The sequence below is a fragment of the Lagenorhynchus albirostris genome, chromosome 4, assembly GCF_949774975.1.
Source record: "Lagenorhynchus albirostris chromosome 4, mLagAlb1.1, whole genome shotgun sequence".
NCBI classification, from domain to species: domain Eukaryota; kingdom Metazoa; phylum Chordata; class Mammalia; order Artiodactyla; family Delphinidae; genus Lagenorhynchus; species Lagenorhynchus albirostris.
The window spans coordinates 146,033,672-146,051,299 of record NC_083098.1 but is presented as its reverse complement, the minus strand read 5'-3'; the positions used below and the strand labels follow the sequence as shown (position 1 = coordinate 146,051,299).

Sequence of the window (17,628 nt, the reverse complement as noted above, 5' to 3'; positions counted from 1 at the left end):
TTGTAACGTACAAGACTTTGCAGGGACTTGCGTGTAAGGTGACCCGAGCACCCGAGAGAGGCTGGTGGACAGGCCGTGCTCGCCTCTGGGAGACGGTGGATTGTCGCGGGATGTGCTGCTGCTGGTGGTGGGAGAGATGGAGGCGGGCGGCAGGGCCTGCTCCAGCCAGAGGCCCGCGAGTCCAGCGGAGCCAAGCCCTGAGATGAGAGCAGAGGCTGTCCCTCATGTGAGTTTGGGGAGATGGGAAGAGCCAGGAAAAAGCCGAGAAGGAGCATCCGGGGTAGTGGAGACCTGAGAGAGGATGACTCTGTGTCTGTGAGGAGAGCGCAGGGTGAGGAGACCTCCACTGGGGGGCGGTCACCACATCGGCAGGGGTGGGAAGGAGCAGGGTCGGGAGAAACAGATAACAGGGCAATAACAAGAGCTCTGCTTTGGACCTGTGACTTTTGAGATGGTTCGCAATTTCCAGGTGGAGATGTGGTGTAGACAGTGGGGTAACTGAGTGTGGATGCCAGAAACGGTTGCGCCTGGAAAGCATGAGCTTAAGGGTCATCAATCCACCAGTGGACTTTAGTGCCTTGGCAAGCTTGAGTAATTAGAGATCATGCAGAAAAGAGAAGTCTCAAACCTATGAGACAAGTGGGAACTGGAAGACGGCTGGAGACGTGAGAGGTGATAAGACACACGAGTCAGAGCATGGACTGGGTTAAACCCTGACTCTGCCACCAGCTGGCCACCTCAGTTCTCTGTCTGTAAGATGGGTACCAGGACCCATCTTACAGTGCTACTGTGAGAATGACAGGAACTGATACCTGCGATGCATCTAGAACAGTACGTGGCACATAATGAAAAGCTACGCAAATGATAGCTGCCGTTATTATTGTCAATATCACTGTTGCTGTTTTCATTGCATTTCCAATATAAACGGTACTAGGAGTGGATAAAATTGCCTAGAAGAACTACATAGAGAAAAGAGCCTAGGACAGGTCCTGAAGAAGATTATAAGAGCAGCGGAAGAGAAAGGACATCAAAGGAGAAAACTCTCCTTTTAGATTGTTTAAAATTCAATTTTGAAACAAAAGGACACAGGAAGATTGAAAAAATTAAATGAAATTAATTATTTTCTTAGGTAGATACTAAGGAAAAAGAAAATTGGTATGGCAATATTAACACCAGACAAAATAATTCAAGTGAAAAAACAATAAAAAAAGAGGAAAGCAGGCAGTGTGCACCAAAAATAGAGTCTCTCACTTGTAAACAAAGTTAGATGAACTACAGTAAAAGTGGACAAGTATTCTTAGGGGAAGACTATAATATACCTTTTTCAGAAACTAAGAAATCAAGTGATAAGAAATAGAGTAAGATCACAGAATGTTGAATTATAAAACAGACAACGTAAATTTTATATATATAAAATTTTACATCCAATAGAGAGTACACTTTTTTCCCAAAGATACATGAAGTATTTACCAATGTTGACAATATACTACTCCAGAAATGCAGTTGCTACAAATTAAAAATATATTTGTAGCACACAGAGCACATCTACTGTCTGCAGGGTAACAGAGCACATCTACTGTCTGCAGGGTAATTAAATAGAAGTCAATTACAAAAAGACAGTACAAAATAAACTGTACATTTGAAAGTTTAAAACTATATTTCTAAATAATTCATGGGTCAAGGAGAAAATTAAGCTGGAAATTATAATACAGTTTAGAACTGTTCAGTAATTATACTGCTACATATTAACACCAGTGGGATATAGTCAAAGTGGTTTTCAGAGAAAATTTTGTAGTATTAAATGTATATATTATAGAAAAGAAAAGTTGGGAAATACAGCAAATAAGCTTTCAAAACAAGGTAGGGAAAAACATAAAGTAGAAATTAACAAAATGGAAAACAAAACAAACAGTATATAACTGATTAATACAACAAAAAAATAAGTCTTCAGTACGTGTGATCAAGAAAAAGAGGGAAAAAACATTAAGAATGAAGAAGAAAGAAGACAAAGATGACTTCAAAGATAACAGAGAACTAAAGTTATAAGAAAATTCTACGAATAACTTTATACTAATACATCTGATTACCAGGTCAATTGGACAACGTTTAGGAAAATATGGTTGGCCTAAGAAGAAAAGGAAACTTTGGTTAGATAAATCAACATAAGCAAAAATGATTTGGAAGTCAAAGATCTACACCGCAAAAGGCAACATGCCCAAACCAATTTATAGGCGAGTATATCGATCAGCTTGGGATAAATGATGTTGCAAATAACAAAGAACTGCAAAATCACAGTGGCTCTAAGAAAGCAAAATTTCTTTTTTACTTACATTATACGCCCCCTGCAGTTTGGCCTTGTTTTACTTTGCGTGTTTTCGCTGTCGCAGCAGTTCCTCTATGGGACACTGTGAGTCTTGTGGCAGAGCCGGGCAGTGCTTCCTTCCCAAGCACTACGTGCTACGCTCTCTCACATCACAAGGCCAAGCCTGACACTGCGGTGGGGGGCACGGTAACCCTCCCACAAGCAGGGGCAGCAAATATTTTGGACTTGACGTGGTCTACCACACAGGGTATAGAAGATGGGAAGCTACCCTACCCTGCTCGTATCAAGCCAGCATAACCTTGATACCAAAACCGGACAAGTATGGCACAAAATTGAATTATTGGCCAATTTAACTTAGTGAACAAATATGGAAACTTCCTAAATAAAATTTTAGCAAATTGAATCCAGCAGTGTTTTTATTTTTTAAATGCATCCTTATGAAGTGAGGTTTATTCAAGGAGTGCAAGGATAGTTTAACATTAGGGGCTTTTCCACTCAAGTCACCATTTATTCATTCGACAGTTATTTTTAGAACTCCTACTCTCCTAAAAACTGTTACAGGCACTGGGGATACATTGGTGAACAAAGCAAAGTCCCTGCCTTCATGGCGCTTACACTTCAATAAAGGAATATCACGGTCACATAAGCAGATTGTATTATATTAATAGATTAAAGGGGTAAAACTGTATGATTATCACAGTGGAGGCAAAGGAGTATCTAATAAAATTAAGTCCCCATTCCTTTTTTTTAAAAATTGAAGTATAGTTGATGTACAATATTATATAAGTTACAGGTGCAATATAGTAGTTCACAGTTTTTAAAGGTCATACGCCATTTGTAGTTGTTATAAAACATGTTGTACATTATATCCTGTGTTGTACATTATATCCTGTAGCTTATTTTATACACAGTAGTTTGTACCTCTTAATCCCCTCCCCCTATATTGCACCCCCCTTCCCTCTCCTCACTAGTAACCACTAGTTTGTTTTCTATACCTGTGAGTCTGCTTCTACCCATTTCATTTTTTTAAAGTTATACTTAATGGTTAAACATTAGACCCAGGAATAAGGCAAAGATGTTTCATATCTTAGCAACTATTTAACATTATATTGGAGATTCTGGCCAACACTATAAGGCAAGAAAAAGAAATTTTAAAACTTGTAAAGGAAGAAACGAAGTCATCATTATTTACAAATGACATTCTCATCTAACTAGAAAACCCACAGCATATCAGTCACATGGCCAGGCCTGACTTTTAGAGCTAATGGAGTTCAGGAAGATGAAAAGTAGTAGCTTTCCTAAACAATATACATTGTTTTGATAGGAACATATGTATGTTTGTAAAAGCGTAACAAGAAATTTGGATCAACACCAAATTAATAAGGTGGGTTTCCTCTAGGGAGGGGAGATAGGACTAGAATTTTAGGTAATGATCAGTAAGGGATTTTATTTTTTATGTTTAAAATTTTTAAGTAGAAAATATTTTATGAATTGTGCATTAAAACTGCAAGATGTTTATATTTGAAGTTACATGCCTTTCAGCCTGTGCCATCTCATTAGCTTGTATTTGGAACACGTGATCTATTTATCCAACCAGTATTATTGAATGCCTACTATGTGCCTGGTACCACTTGTCACAGTACTCTTAGGATGCCAGTATACAGTTACTACTGTGGCTCTATAGAAAGGTGAGGTGACTTGGTGAGGAGTGGAGTTCTCACAGCATCCCTGTGGCATGAGTACACGGTTGTTACTGCAGCATTACAGAACGGGGAGGACAGTGTGACTCCGGAACCCACACCGTGAACCACCACAGCTGTGCCAGGTAGAGCCGGGCGGAGGCTCTGGCCCCCAGGACAGGGCTTGCCACAAAGTAGACCTTCAACAGATGTATGTTGAGAAATGAGGAGGAGGGCGTGGCCCCAGTTACCTCTTACTCATCTTAACGGCCCGTCCAGTTTGAGGAGGAGAACATGGAGGATGTTGGGTTCCCCCGTGTAGTGGAGCCCTGATCTATTATTCCATAGAAGAGTCAGGCTCGCAGATCCTCAGGGCAGGCGGGGGGAGAGAGGGCGCACCTTTATTTTTATTTATTTTTTGCACCAGGTAATTTGTTTTCAGTCTGAGACTATATCAGACTTTCAAAAATTGCAGCTGTAGGACAAAGAACTTTTCCTGTACCATTTGAAAGTAAGTTGCTGATATGATACCCTTACCATCTTGAATACTTTAGAGTGAATTTCTTGCAAATGAATACATTTTCCTGCATAACCAAAATACAGCCATCAAAATTAGGAAATTAACACCGATACATTGCTACCATCTTATCCTCACACCCTGTTCATTTCGCCAATTCATAGTAAATGTCATCTTTATGGTAAAAGGATCCAGTTCAGAATTACATTTGGCTTTTAGTTGTCATGGTTCTTTTATCTCCTTCAATGGAACAGTTCCTCCTTCTTCGCTTGTTTTTCGCATTCACGCCGCTTTTGAAGATTGCGGACCCCTTAGTTTGTCGATGCTTCCTCAATTTGGGTCACCTCTGCCTTGAGCGCCACCCACTGGAGACATCCAGACCAGAGGTGGGGCTTTGGGAGCCCCCACCACTCAGCACCGCCTCCTGCAGGAGAAGGGGCAGGAGAGCTGCCTGCCTTCTTTGGGGGTGAGGTGGGGGCGAGGTAAGGACCCCTCAGGAGCCAGCCTGGTGACCAGAATTTTGGAGCCCAGTCTGGGACAAATGACTTTCTGAATTTGATTGCTTTATTTGGAAGTCACATAAAAGACACAGGTATTACATTCGTTTAGTTTTGCACCTGACATATTATCTTCATTATTAAAATTATGTGAAATCATAACTGTTCCAGAATCCCAGGCTATGGATGCCACAGCCAGAAAGTACAGTTTATACCTGACCCAAAAGTAAGCCTTTCCTATGTCTCGGTATTACCTCTTTCCCACTGACAGGAGTGGCCTCCCAGTGCCATCCCTGATGAAGGCGGTGCCTGCCCCGTGCGTCCTTGATGATCTCATCCCCTTGATCCTTTTCCTTCTCTCATGGTCAGCCCACGAGCCCCCTGTCCTGTTGGGGAGGGTGCCCGTTGCCTGGCCCCCCACCTGCACGGTCTCAGTGCAGGCCTGGCACCTGCGGCTGTGCCTTTAGTCTCCTGTGCCTCGGCTGCAGGCGGGGGTGAGCGCCAGTTTTGAGTCTTCCTTGTGGAGCCCCCATTCGGGGTCCTTGGGCTTCTGCACTGAGCAGTGGCCTCCAGACAGGGTCAGGCCACAGCTGGAGGGTTCACACTTCACGTGCGGCTCTTGGCCCCAGAATAAAACGAGGTCTTCACAGAGTGTATGTATTTTATTCACTGAGGTGAAATACACTGATTTCACTAAGGAATTAGTAAGTGAATAATGTGAATTTTTTTCATTCAAATCAACATACTAAATGAATTTGATTAGGGCTAATCTTTGAAAAGTGTCCCGCGTCCCTTTCTGGTGAGTCCTGGAGGCGCCCTGTGGTCAGATGCCGGCTAGTGGGCAGCCCACGTGTGGTCACAGTTGCTAGCACTGTGCCTTGAATCCCGAGCGCTCATGTGACAAGTGACACGTCCCCTTTGCGTGTCGCGTTACTTCCCACGCTGACCCTTTTTGGCTACCGTTCTGCCCACTCACACGGCCTCGCGAGCTCTCCCAGCATCTCACCCCCATCTGCTTGGCATTTCAGTCTCCAGAAGGACTTGTGTCATTTCAGACACGGAAAGTTTGTTCTGCTCTGCTCTGCCAGAACAGTTATAAATCGACTCTCTGGTGGTGACTCCAGGAAAGACTCAGCATTTAGGTTTCTGGTGTTTGGGCCCACATTTCCTGTGGCCCTGGGAAGTATATGGAAGGATACTGTACACTGAGCGCTGCCCTATAGACCTGGGAGGCGTTTGCCTGCTCTCCAGGGCTGTGACATCTGGCCAGGAGTTCATGAACGGTGACACTGGGAGCGTCCCTTGGAGCACATGGACGCTGTCTCAGCACCTTCACCAGCTAATCTCAGGCTGGTCATAGGAGGGCTTCACACTTCAGCAACTTCCTTTGTAAAATGGGCTGATGGATCAATAGTTTGCAGACTCTGTGCCGAGGAGGTGCTGTCAGGCTCCATAGACATTTCATTCTCATCGTCAGAAGGGCTCTGTAAATAGTGGCAGATCTTTCATGAAGGAGGTGCTAGGCTGCCTGCCCGAGGCCGCACCAGGTCAAGCAGAGCGCGGCCGAGGTCTGTCCCACCTGTTCTTGTCTGTATCTTCTTCCTTCCCAGTGGCCCAGTCCACACACAGGGATTCCATATGCGATTGCTTTGAGAAAAAAAAAAGGCCTGCTGCTTTAAATTTGTAAAACGTGTCAGGGCTGCAGCTGGGGAATGAAGTGAATACTCTTAGGGAGCCTACTGTGCGGTGTGGGCAGGACGTGGCAGACTTGGACGTGCAGCTGAGCCGGGTAGGGCGGGGGTGGGGGGAGGGCCGGGCAGCCCTCCCTGTGCATCCACCTTTCAGTGCAGAACTCGGGCAAGTTCCAGAATTCTAAGTTCAAGCCTAGACTTCAGGGCGTTTGAAGAGAGGAGAATAGAATATATCTTACTTAACAGCACGTTAGCTTCTTTGATATTTTTTCAGTATTTAGATGCGTGGTGTAAAGATCTTAACTTGTACTCTTGCACAAAGCCCTGCAATTGTTAATTTCTCCCCTAATGAGAAAACCAAGACATAAAGATATCCAGGCCCATGCAGTCTATTGCATTATGCCACCCAGAGCCAGAATGACCATCATGGGCCTGAGCCTCCACCTGGGTTTTCCCCCAGAACTGAATTTTACCGTTGAAATGGCCGAATGGCAGATATTCCCAAGGCCTGGTTTGAAGGGTGGACCAGTTCACTTGATGAGCAAGTACAGGCTTTAAAAAGTAAATGACATGGGCTTCCCTGGTGGTGCAGTGGTTGAGAGTCCGCCTGCCGATGCAGGGGACGCGGGTTTGTGCCCCAGTCCAGGAGGATCCCACATGCCACGGAGAGGCTGCACCCGTGAGCCATGGCCGCTGAGCCTGCGCGTCCAGAGCCTGTGCTCCGCAACGGGAGAGGCCACAGCAGTGAGAGGCCCGCGTACCGCAAAAAAAAAAAAAAAAAGTAAATGACGTGATGCTAAAACTCATGGAATCCTGCACCTAGGACTGTATATTTCACTGTGTGTGGATTTTATCTCAAAAAGAACTGTAAACAAAGATTAAAGCCTAGTTAGTGGTTTTGTTTTTGGCAGTGTATGCATTATCAGTTCTTTTTTTAAAATAACTTTATTTATCTATTTATTTATGACTGTGTTGGGTCTTTGTTGCTGCGCGTGGCTTTCTCTAGTTGCAGTGAGTGGGGGCTACTCTTCATTGCAGTGCACGGGCTTCTCACCGCGGTGGCTTCTCTTGTTGCAGAGCACGGGCTCTAGGCGCGCAGGCTTCAGTAGTTGTGTCACGTGGGCTCCGTAGTTGTGACTTGCGGGCTCTAGAGCGTAGGCTCAGTAGTTGTGGCGCATGGGCTTAGTTACTCTGCAGCATGGGGGATCTTCCTGGACCAGGGCTGAAACCCGTGTCCCCTGCATTGGCAGGCGGATTCCTAACCACTGTGCCACCAGGTAAGTCCGTGTTATCAGTTCTTAAAGTACCTTCTGTGTATTCTAGGCTTCAGCAGATGAGCAAATACACCAAGAACAGTGGGAGCCCAGTTCTCCGCTGCTGGTGAGGGAGTTACAAATATGGGACAGGAGAATGTATTGGGGTTAGGGTTGGGGTTGGGGTTTAAGTGAATTCATGGTTTTAATAGATGGATGTGAGCATGTAGAAATAAGTAGATAAATAGTTGTGCACCTGTGTATTCATAGGCATGTGTGGGTATGCGTATCAGTATTTCTTAGCTCTGTCCACTGGAAGGGCCTGGAAGCAACAAAAACCCCCAGTAGCAATGAGTGCCCCTTGTGTCCAGATCTTGGTGTCCAAACACCACTCCTCAGTGAAAGGAACTGGGTTCCTTGGAGCAAAACTGATTCCTGGTCTGGAGCACGGAAAGTACAAAATGAGTCCCACACATGTTCTTACACCAGAAAATAAGGAGGTGCTCAGTGCATGATGGGGACTTACCAGAAGGCCCCAGGTGCCGGCTTGAAGGGAGGCAGAGCATAAAAACAGAAGTCCATTGAGTGCATACTGATGTAGATAAATGAGTTTATAGTAAGTGGGCGAGGAGGGAAAGCTCTTTCATACAGTAAAATGTGGAGGAATTATGGTGTCAGAAAGTCTTCTGTGGGGACTTCCCTGGTGGCACAATGGTTGAGAAGCCGCCTGCCAATGCAGGAGACATGGGTTCGAGCCCTGGTCTGGGAAGATCCCACATGCTGCAGAGCAACTAAGCCCGTGCACCATAACTACTGAGCCTGCGCTCTAGAGCCCGCGAGCCACAACTACTGAACCCGAGTGCCACAGCTGCTGAAGCCCGCATGCCTAGAGCCCGTGCTCCATAACAAGAGAAGCCACCGCAATGAGAAGCCTGCGCACAACCAAGAGTAGCCCCTGCTCGCCGCAACTAGAGAAAGCCTGTGCGCAACAACGAAGACCCAACGCAGACCCAAAAATAAAGAAAATAAATTTATATATATATAAAGAAAAGTCTTCTGCAGATGCTGAAATACTGGACACAAGCTTGACGAGGAACAAGAGCCATCCATCAACTCAGAGGGCAGGTTAGCGCCTCCACAGTGGAGAGCCCGGCACCCCAACCAAACAGCACCAATGCTGCAAGGGACTGACGCCCCTTCTCCTGCAGAGAAGTGCAAGGAGGACGCGCGCGGGGCACCCATCGCTCCCGGAGTGCTCCTACCAGGTCAGCAGGAGACACCAGGCAGCCCAGACTGAGGGGCAGTCCACAGAAGAGCCGGCCCATGTCTGGGTCTAGAGACCAAAGAGAGGCTGGGGGCTTTTTTAAAAAAATAATTAATTAATTAGTTTGTTTTTATTTATTTGTTTTATTTAATTAATTAATTTATTTGTTTTTGGCTGCGTTGGGTCTTCGTTGCTGCGCGGGCTTCCTCTAGTTGCGGTGAGCAGGGGCTGCTCTTTGTTGCGGTGAGCGAGCTTCTCACTGCGGTGGCTTCTCTAGTTGCGGAGCACGGGCTCTAGGCACATGGGCTTCAGTAATTGTGGCTCGCGGGCTCAGTAGTTGTGGCGCACGGGCTTAGTTGCTCCGCAGCACGTGGGATCTTCCCGGACCAGGGCTCGAACCCATGTCCCCTGCATTGGCAGGCGGATTCGTAACCACCACACCACTAAGGGAAGCCTCAGGCCGGGAGCTTTTAAAGAGACACAACCACTAAGCGAACCTGAATTGGACCCTGGATGGGGAAATAGCCAGAAAGGACATCGTTGGTGAAACTGGAACTCGGACTGTGTCACTTTCTCCAGTTTTGATGGCTGTGCTGTGGTCGTGAAAGAAAATGTCCCCGTACTTCAGAAATTCACACTAAAGTATTCAGGGGTGAAGAGGTATGCTGTCTCCACCTTAATCTCAAATAGTTTGGGAAAAGTTACTGGCGTGTGTGTTTATAGAAGGAGACTGGGAGGAAGGGAGTGAAGGGGAGAGGAGAGAGGATGACACGGCCGGTAGAGCAAGATGTAGACGGCCAGTGAATCTGGGAAAGGGTGTATGGGAGTTCCTTTAACTGTTTTTGTAATTTTCTGCAAGGTTAATTTATGTCAAAATTAAAAGCTGCCCCCAAAGGATGGCACGTGTGGCTCTAAGAAAGGGGCAGCTTTAGGTCCAGTGGAGGTGTTTTCGGACCTCGCTCAAAGTCCTGTCTCCCCAGTTTATCAGCTGTGCTAGTAACTCTGCCTTTCTGAGCACTGCCTGAGTCCCTGGGCAGGCGAGGGGCCCGACGCAGAGGGACTGGGACCCCACGTCCCGGCCTGACTGCCCCTGCGACCCCTGAGCTCTGCTGCCTCATCAGCAGATGGCTGCACTTCAGAAACGTGAGGTCAGAAAGGACATTGATAGGAAAGTGGGACCCACTGGGGCTCTGCTGCATCGTTAAACACTTTTCCTGCATTGTTTTCTTGGAAAATGTTGAGATTGATTTAACACCTTTTTAACAGAACTGTCACCTAGTTGTAGCTGTTTATGCAGCAGTGTCCACCCAAGGATCTATGGCCGCCGGCTCAGCCTGAGAGCCAGATCCAGCCCCCGCCAGTTTTTATAAACAAAGCTTTCATGGGACAGCCACGTGCATGCTTTGCTTTGACCTCAAAGTGCTCCTTGCGGTTTAGAAGTGGTTCAGTTTGGGGTAGTTGCTTATTACTTAGCGAATACTTATTCCTGATACTATGCAATTTTTTAATGAGAAGGTGATCACCTTCTCATTAAAAAGATAAGTTTTCTGTTTATGGGATTAAAATGTTTTAAATAGGGGAATTAAGAGTTTTATTATAAAAAGTATTTTTTTTTCCTTTGCCGCTGCTAGTTTAACAGAAAACAAGCGCCCAGAGGCCCCCGGGGCTTCAGCCTCAGCTCTTGTGCCTCTGAGAACAGCTCTGGAGCTTCTCTGCCTGCTGAATAATTCACAGTCATGGCAGCGGCAGGCTAAAGGTCTGCTCTGAATTATGGATGCGTCTCCTGTGATGCTTTGTGTTAGGTATACTGGCGGCTCCTTCTCCGTGAGCTCCAAGGGAGAGACTCGCCTTTGTCAGCCTGTGGCCTGGGATCTCTGGAGAAAGTGCACTAATTTACCTCTTTGGGGAGCGTGAGCTAAGCAACAATGTCTCTGTGTGTGGCCCGAGCCCGGGGCCCCGGGGGCTGTGCTGGCTGACCCTGGTATGGATTCAGAGGGGTGGTTTGCGGTGAATGGTTGGAAGTATTTGGTTAAATGGCATCACAGTGGCTCTTATCGGCTCTGCCCAGGTAAAGTCCCTCTGGTCTGTGCCTTGTCGTGGTTGGCGGGGGCAGGCAGACTGCGCGGTCTCCAGGTATGTGTGCCGAGGGGGCCCGTCCGCTTGGAGGCCGGTGGCAGTTAGCCCTATCACCTGACCTTGAGTTGTGATTTAAATATTTAAAGTGCTGGAGGTTATGGTTTGGATGAGATATTCTGGTGAGATAATGATGGGTGAAAGCCTAGAGTTACAGAATTATCTATAAAATGTTAATAGTAAGGCATTCTTCAAGTTATTTGCAACACGGTAACCTGCATGTTTGTCCAGCCAATGTAAAGGTGGTGGCTTTCCTAGTTTTCAGCAGATCTGAAACAGACTTCAAAAACTTTCTCACCAGGAAAGCATTTCTCTGACTTAAACTGGTGAATTGAAAGGAAAAAAAGAAAACCAACTGCGACAACAGAAACCAGGAAACGTTCTCTAAAGTGAAGCTGTAAGGTGGGATGTGGGGTGTCTTCCATGGACGTGTTTTTCTTTGGCTGGAGGATGAGTGTGTTGTTTTCCAAGCACCTGACACCCCAGAGAGACTCAGGCAGTGGCTTAGACATAGTGGGGTTTCTTCCATCACCTGTTCTGGCCTTGGAGTTGGGGTAGGAATCCTGGCGTTCGAAGGAATTTTATTTGTGTTCAAGGGCAGTCCTCCCACACATGTGCACTGTTTTCTGTGTCGAGAGCAATTCCAGAGTGAGTTTAAGGTGGCGTGAATTATGAAATTCAGAACTTGACAATGGCTGTCAAGGCCCGGTGACTCTCCGGTGTCATGGACACACGGAAGTGCTAGGATCTTGTCATCCCCGAGGGGCTCTGCACCCACCACATGGCTCTCCACATTCTTCTGCAAGAAGCTGCCACCTAGAGATTCACCAGGAGATCTCACGATGACAAGAGCTGTGTACTGACGTGCTTTACGCAGCCAGGCATTGTCTCTAGTTTTCCCACTCTGAAGAGTGTGCACATTCCCAGAGACCTGGCCGAGGTGGAGGGAAACGGCCGGGGCTGCGGCCTCAGGCAGCGTGGTCTGGCCCTGGAGCTGCTCCTGCAGGGTCACTGCTGTCCCCTCTCGAAGCTCCTGGTGCCTGAGTTGAGGCCCAGGGAGCAGGCATTCAGGTCCCAGAAGCAACAGTGTGGGTGTGTCGGCCAGAAGAAACAAAAGAGCCTGTGGGGAGGCCCGGGGAGCCAGCGCACGATAACTTTCTGACTTCGTGGGTCAGATGAGAGCTGGGGTCCCGGGCCTGCGTCCCCAGCTGAAATGACTCTTCCCAGGAGAGGCTCTGTCTGCAGGCAGAGCCCAGCCCAGCCCTCCACCCCACCCCCACCCCCCCGCCCCTTCTCAGGCCCAGCGCATCTTTCTGTGCAGGACACCAGTGCCCCTAAGACTCCACGGCAGGAACCGCCCTGCTCCCACCAAGGCATCAGAAAAGGCAGGCCTCAGGGTGTGCCCGCCGCTGGCCGGCTGAGCCGAGCAGCCCACCATGAGCGGCCAGGGGGGGCCTTTCTTTTTTTAATTGTAATGTTTAATGTTTCTTTATCGATTAGACTTTTAAAGTGTCAGTTTTTGATCTGTGAGTCTTCAAAAATAATTCATATCGGCTAAATCTTATAAAAATGGATTGGTATACGGGTCATCTTTCCCTTAACACGTGTATTCGGTCAGCGTTCATTTTTCCTTCACTCAATCCCTCCACAAACTTGCAGCGCTGGGCAGGGCAGGGGTGGGCGCCTGGGAAGCCTGCCCACACACCCCCCGCCTCCCTCGTGTCCTGTGTGCACTGGTCTACATTGCTCTGCCTGTTGCGTGTTGGAATCCACACACCTTTTGTTTGACAAGTAAAAGCTGCAACACCTTGATGGGTTCAGCTGCTGTGTCTGCAGTTTGCCCCCGACCTGTCCTCACCATCCAGCCTCAGCCGACCTCCGCTGGCCGCTCTCCACGTGCAGCCAGAAGGACAAAAAGTCCCTTCTTTTTTATTATTATTAACGGAATGTTTTATTTTTAGCATAGATGTGATGGCTTTTTTTTCAATATTTTTTATTTAAGTATAGTTGATTTACAATGTCATGTTAATTTCTGCTGTACAGCAAAGCAATTCAGTTGTGTGTATATATATGTGTGTGTGTATATATATATATATATATATATATATATACACACACATTCTTTTTTAAAAATATTCTTTCCCGTTATGGCTTATCCTAGAATATTGACTACAGTTCCCTGTGCTGTACAGTAGGACCTTGTTGTTTATCCATTCTCTATGTAATAGCTTACATCTGCTCATCCCAAACTCCCACTCCATCCCTCCCCCAGCCCCCTCCCCCTTGGCAACCACAAGTCTGTTCTTTATGTCTGTGAGTCTGTTTCTGTTTTGTAGATAAGTTCATCTGTGTCATACTTTAGATTCCACATGTAAGTGATATCATATGATATTTGTCTCTCCATCTGGCTTACTTCACTCAGTATGATCGTCTCTAGGTCCGTTGATGTTACCACAAATGGCATGGTTTCACTCTTCCTTATGGCTGAGCAGTATTCCAGTGTGTATATATGTGCCACATCTTCATCCATTCCTCTGTTGATGGACATTTAGGTTGTTTCCATGTCCTGGCTATTGTGAATAGTGCTGCTGTGAACATAGGGGTGCGTGCATCTTTTCGAATTATAGTTTTGTCTGGATATATGCCCAGGAGTGGGATTGCTGGATCATATGGTAATTCCATTTTTAGTTTTTTGAGGAACCTCCATACTGTTTTCCACAGTGGCTGCACCAACTTACATTCCCACCAACCGTGTAGGAGGGTTTCCTTTTCTCCACACCCTCTCTAGCATTTATTGTTTGTAGACTTTCCAGTCTGACAGGTGTGAGATGGTACCTAATTGTAGCTTTGAAGTGCATCTTTCTAATAATTAGTGATGTTGAGCATCTTTTCATGTACCTATTAGCCATCTGTATTTCTTCTTTGGAGAAATGTCTATTTAGGTCTTCTGCCCGTTTTTTGTTTGTTTGTTTGCGGTACGCGGGCCTCTCACTGTTGTGGCCTCTCCCGTTGCGGAGCACAGGCTCCTGACTCGCAGGCTCCGCGGCCATGGCTCACGGGCCCAGCCGCTCCGCGGCATGTGGGATCTTCCCGGACTGGGGCACGAACCCGTGTCCCCTGCATCGGCAGGCAGACTCTCAACCACTGCACCACCTGGGAAGCCCTGCCCGTTTTTTGATTGGGTTGTTTGTTTTTCTGTTGCTGAGTTGTATGAGCTGCTTATATATTTTGGAAATTAAGCCCTTGTCGGTTGCATTGTTTGCAAATATTTTCTCCCATCTTGACATTCCCTTGTTTATCGCTGTCCTCCAGGGTGAAATCCACACAGCTTGGGTGCCCACCTCCTGGCCCCACTGGCCTTGCCTGCCAGCTCTCACAGCCGCACGGGCTGTGAGCCGTGTTTCTTCTGCCACAGGGCCTTTGCACGTGCTTGTCCCCTTGTGGAAGGCTTTTCCCGCTTTCCTGAGGTCGGTTAAGTTCTGTTCATCCCTCAACTCTCAGTTCAGCCATTATTGCCTTAAGGGGAAAAAGCTGGAGGAAAATGTTTTGGTGCTCATACTTTACCGAGTGTCTTTAAAATAGACTGTTTCATCTTTTGAGGATGACCCTGTTTATCAGCATGAAACGTAGCAGGGAAGCTTCTCTGCTCGGCCCCTGATGCTGCCCCGGACGCTGGTTCACGGTTCACATTCTCTTTGGCTCCGTGTGGGGGTCCCTGGGGCTGGGGGCATCTTAAGCCTCTACTTAGTGACAGATCATACTCTTCCTCCACTTTCCTTTGGTTTATTGATCTTTTTTTTTTATTGATGCGTAGGTGCTCTTAAATATAAAGAAAATGAGTCCTTCAGCTGTGTAACGTGTTACATGTATTTCCCATAGTTTCTTATTTGTCTTTTGCCTTAGCTTACAGTATTTTTTACAGAGATTTGATTTGATATTTTGAGGTGTAGTTGACATACAACATTATGTTAGTTTCAGGTGTACAACATAGTGTTTCAAAATTTGTATATATTGTGAAATGATTGCCACAGTGAGTCTAGCTGACTTCCCTCACTGGGCACAGATGCAGAATTCTTTCTTGTGATGAGAACTTCCAAGATCTCCTCTCTTAGCTCCTTTCACGCGCGCGATGCAGTGTCGTTGCTTACACTTGCCGTGCCGTGCCGTCCGTCCCCAGGACCTCTTTCTCATACGTCTGGACGTTTGTACCTGCTGATCCCTCCACCCACATTGCCCCCCACCCCGCCCACTGCCTCTGGCACCAGCCGTCTGCTCTCACACACAGAGGCTTCAAGTCTGTCTCTGACGGCTCTGGGCGGGAGCCTGCCGGATGCCCCCACTCAGGTATCTCAGAGAACTGTCCCATGCTTTCTTCTAGTATTTCTCTGACTTCACTGTTTACGTTTAAATCTTTGGTCCGTGTGGCATTTTTTTCTAGTGCGTATTGCAAGACCGCCAAGTTGGTCACTCTCCAGCTGGTCACAGTTGACCCTGTAGCGTGTATTGAGTGATCCGGCTGTGTCCTGTCCCAGTGGCGCGTCTGCTTCTGCAGCGGCATCGTTCAGGATGCGGCGTGCGACGAGTGTAACATTGGGTGGGGCTGGCCCTGCCTCCGTGCTTTTGTTTTGTGTAGTTTTCCAGCATTTCGTGTTTGGTTTTCCACGTGAACCTTTACACTCAGTTTGTCTGGTTCTAATAGAACGTGTACTGGGAAGTGTGTTGGGAGGAGAGGTTAATTTGGGGGGATGGGAGTCTGTGGTGTTCAGTCCTTTGTTGCCCCTGTTACTGGACACAAATCACACGTGAAGACATGGGGTCTTCCAGGACCCCAGCCCCAAGGAGAGAGAGGAGAGTGTGAGCGTGTGCCTGCCTGTGAGCGTGTGTGAGCATGTGAGCATGTGTGAGCGTGTGTGAGCGTGTGTGAGCGTGTGTGAGCGTGTGTGAGCGTGTGCCTGCCTCTGAGTGTGTCAGCGCACGTTGAGGAGCGGGTTTCCGATCACATACACACAAAAGTCGTTCCCACTCGGCCCAGTACCCAGGGTGCCCAGAACGATGCGGCCACGGTGTGGGCACTCGCCGCACTGTGTCGGCTGAATGCACCTCCTGTAGAAGACAGATGGTGAGGGCCCCGTGGGCAGGAGGGGGACAGGCCCGCAGGTGAGTGAGGTCTGTGCTGCCCCACAGAGCTGAACGGCGCCGACCTGAAGGACTGCGTGAGCAACCACAGCCTGAGCAGCAATGCCAGCCTCCCCAGCGTGCAGAGCTGCCGGCGCCTGCGTGAGCGGAGGGTTGCCAGCTGGGCCGTGTCCTTCGAACGGCTTCTGCAGGACCCGCTCGGAGTTCGCTACTTTTCCGTGAGTCTGATGGGCAGCGGGCACCTCCTGCAGCCGGCCCCAGGGCAGGGCTGGGCAGGGCAGACGTCTCGTCCTCCTGCTTCTACCCCGGACGCTCAGGCCCAGGGGCTGGAGGGCGCCTCTCTCTGCTGTGAGGGGCATCAGAGCTTCTTGTGAACCGTTGGAAGCAGCTGCCTGCTAGCCAGGCCGGCTACTAGGAAGGCGTGCTCAGCTCCTAAGGAAACAGCTGGGAAGGCCCAGGTGGTCCCAGTGAGGGCGGCTTTTAAGTTTGCTCCCAGGTAAATTCTGGAGAGGCGCTTGGCACCCCTGGTTTCTGGGAATAATGAAACAGAGCACAGAGGAGGGAGGTCCCACCGCCACTACTGACGTACCCTTTTCCGAGGATGGTGTGAAGGTTAATCTGTGGTGTTTTTCGTAGGATTTTCTAAGGAAGGAATTCAGTGAAGAGAACATTTTATTCTGGCAGGCCTGTGAATATTTTCATCATGTTCCCGCACACGACAAAAAAGAGGTACGTTTCTTCCGGCTGGGAAGTGGGAGTGGTTAAAGGGCAGGGTGATTTGAGCGTAGGTTCACACATAGTGCAGTTTGAAAAGTCCGTGTAAAAATATTTTCACACGATTAAAAAAAATTTTTTCAGAATGTTTCTTAATATATATGATATTTAATTTTGCCTAAACATAGCTTGCATAAATGGCCCTAAAACTTTCAGCACATGTGCTGCCACTCCGTGTGTGGAAGGGGATTTAAGAGAAAATCCTGGGCCATCCTAAGGATGCCCATCCGTACGGCCCCCCTTGCAGGCTGCGCGGGGGCAGGTGAGCCCCGCTGGTGTGGGTGCTGACCCGCGGCGTGACCCGCTCCGAGGCAGCCTGTGCCCCTCCCTCAGAGGAGGCCTCTTCTCTGCTTCTCACGCT

General features: G+C 47.8%; 2 protein-coding genes across 3 annotated transcripts in view; one reads left to right on the top strand and one right to left on the bottom strand.

Moving 5' to 3' along the window:
* Positions 1–17,628, bottom strand: part of LRPAP1 (LDL receptor related protein associated protein 1) — a 462,538-nt gene that overhangs the window by 352,764 nt on the left and 92,146 nt on the right. The window lies entirely within an intron of this gene.
* RGS12 (regulator of G protein signaling 12) overlaps positions 1–17,628 on the top strand; it is a 118,444-nt gene that overhangs the window by 80,191 nt on the left and 20,625 nt on the right. For both annotated transcript variants that reach the window (XM_060148789.1, XM_060148790.1), the window contains exons 6-7: positions 16,542–16,711; positions 17,130–17,222. In XM_060148789.1, the coding sequence (XP_060004772.1) occupies positions 16,542–16,711; positions 17,130–17,222 (263 nt within the window). The remainder of the gene's footprint in view (positions 1–16,541; positions 16,712–17,129; positions 17,223–17,628) is intronic.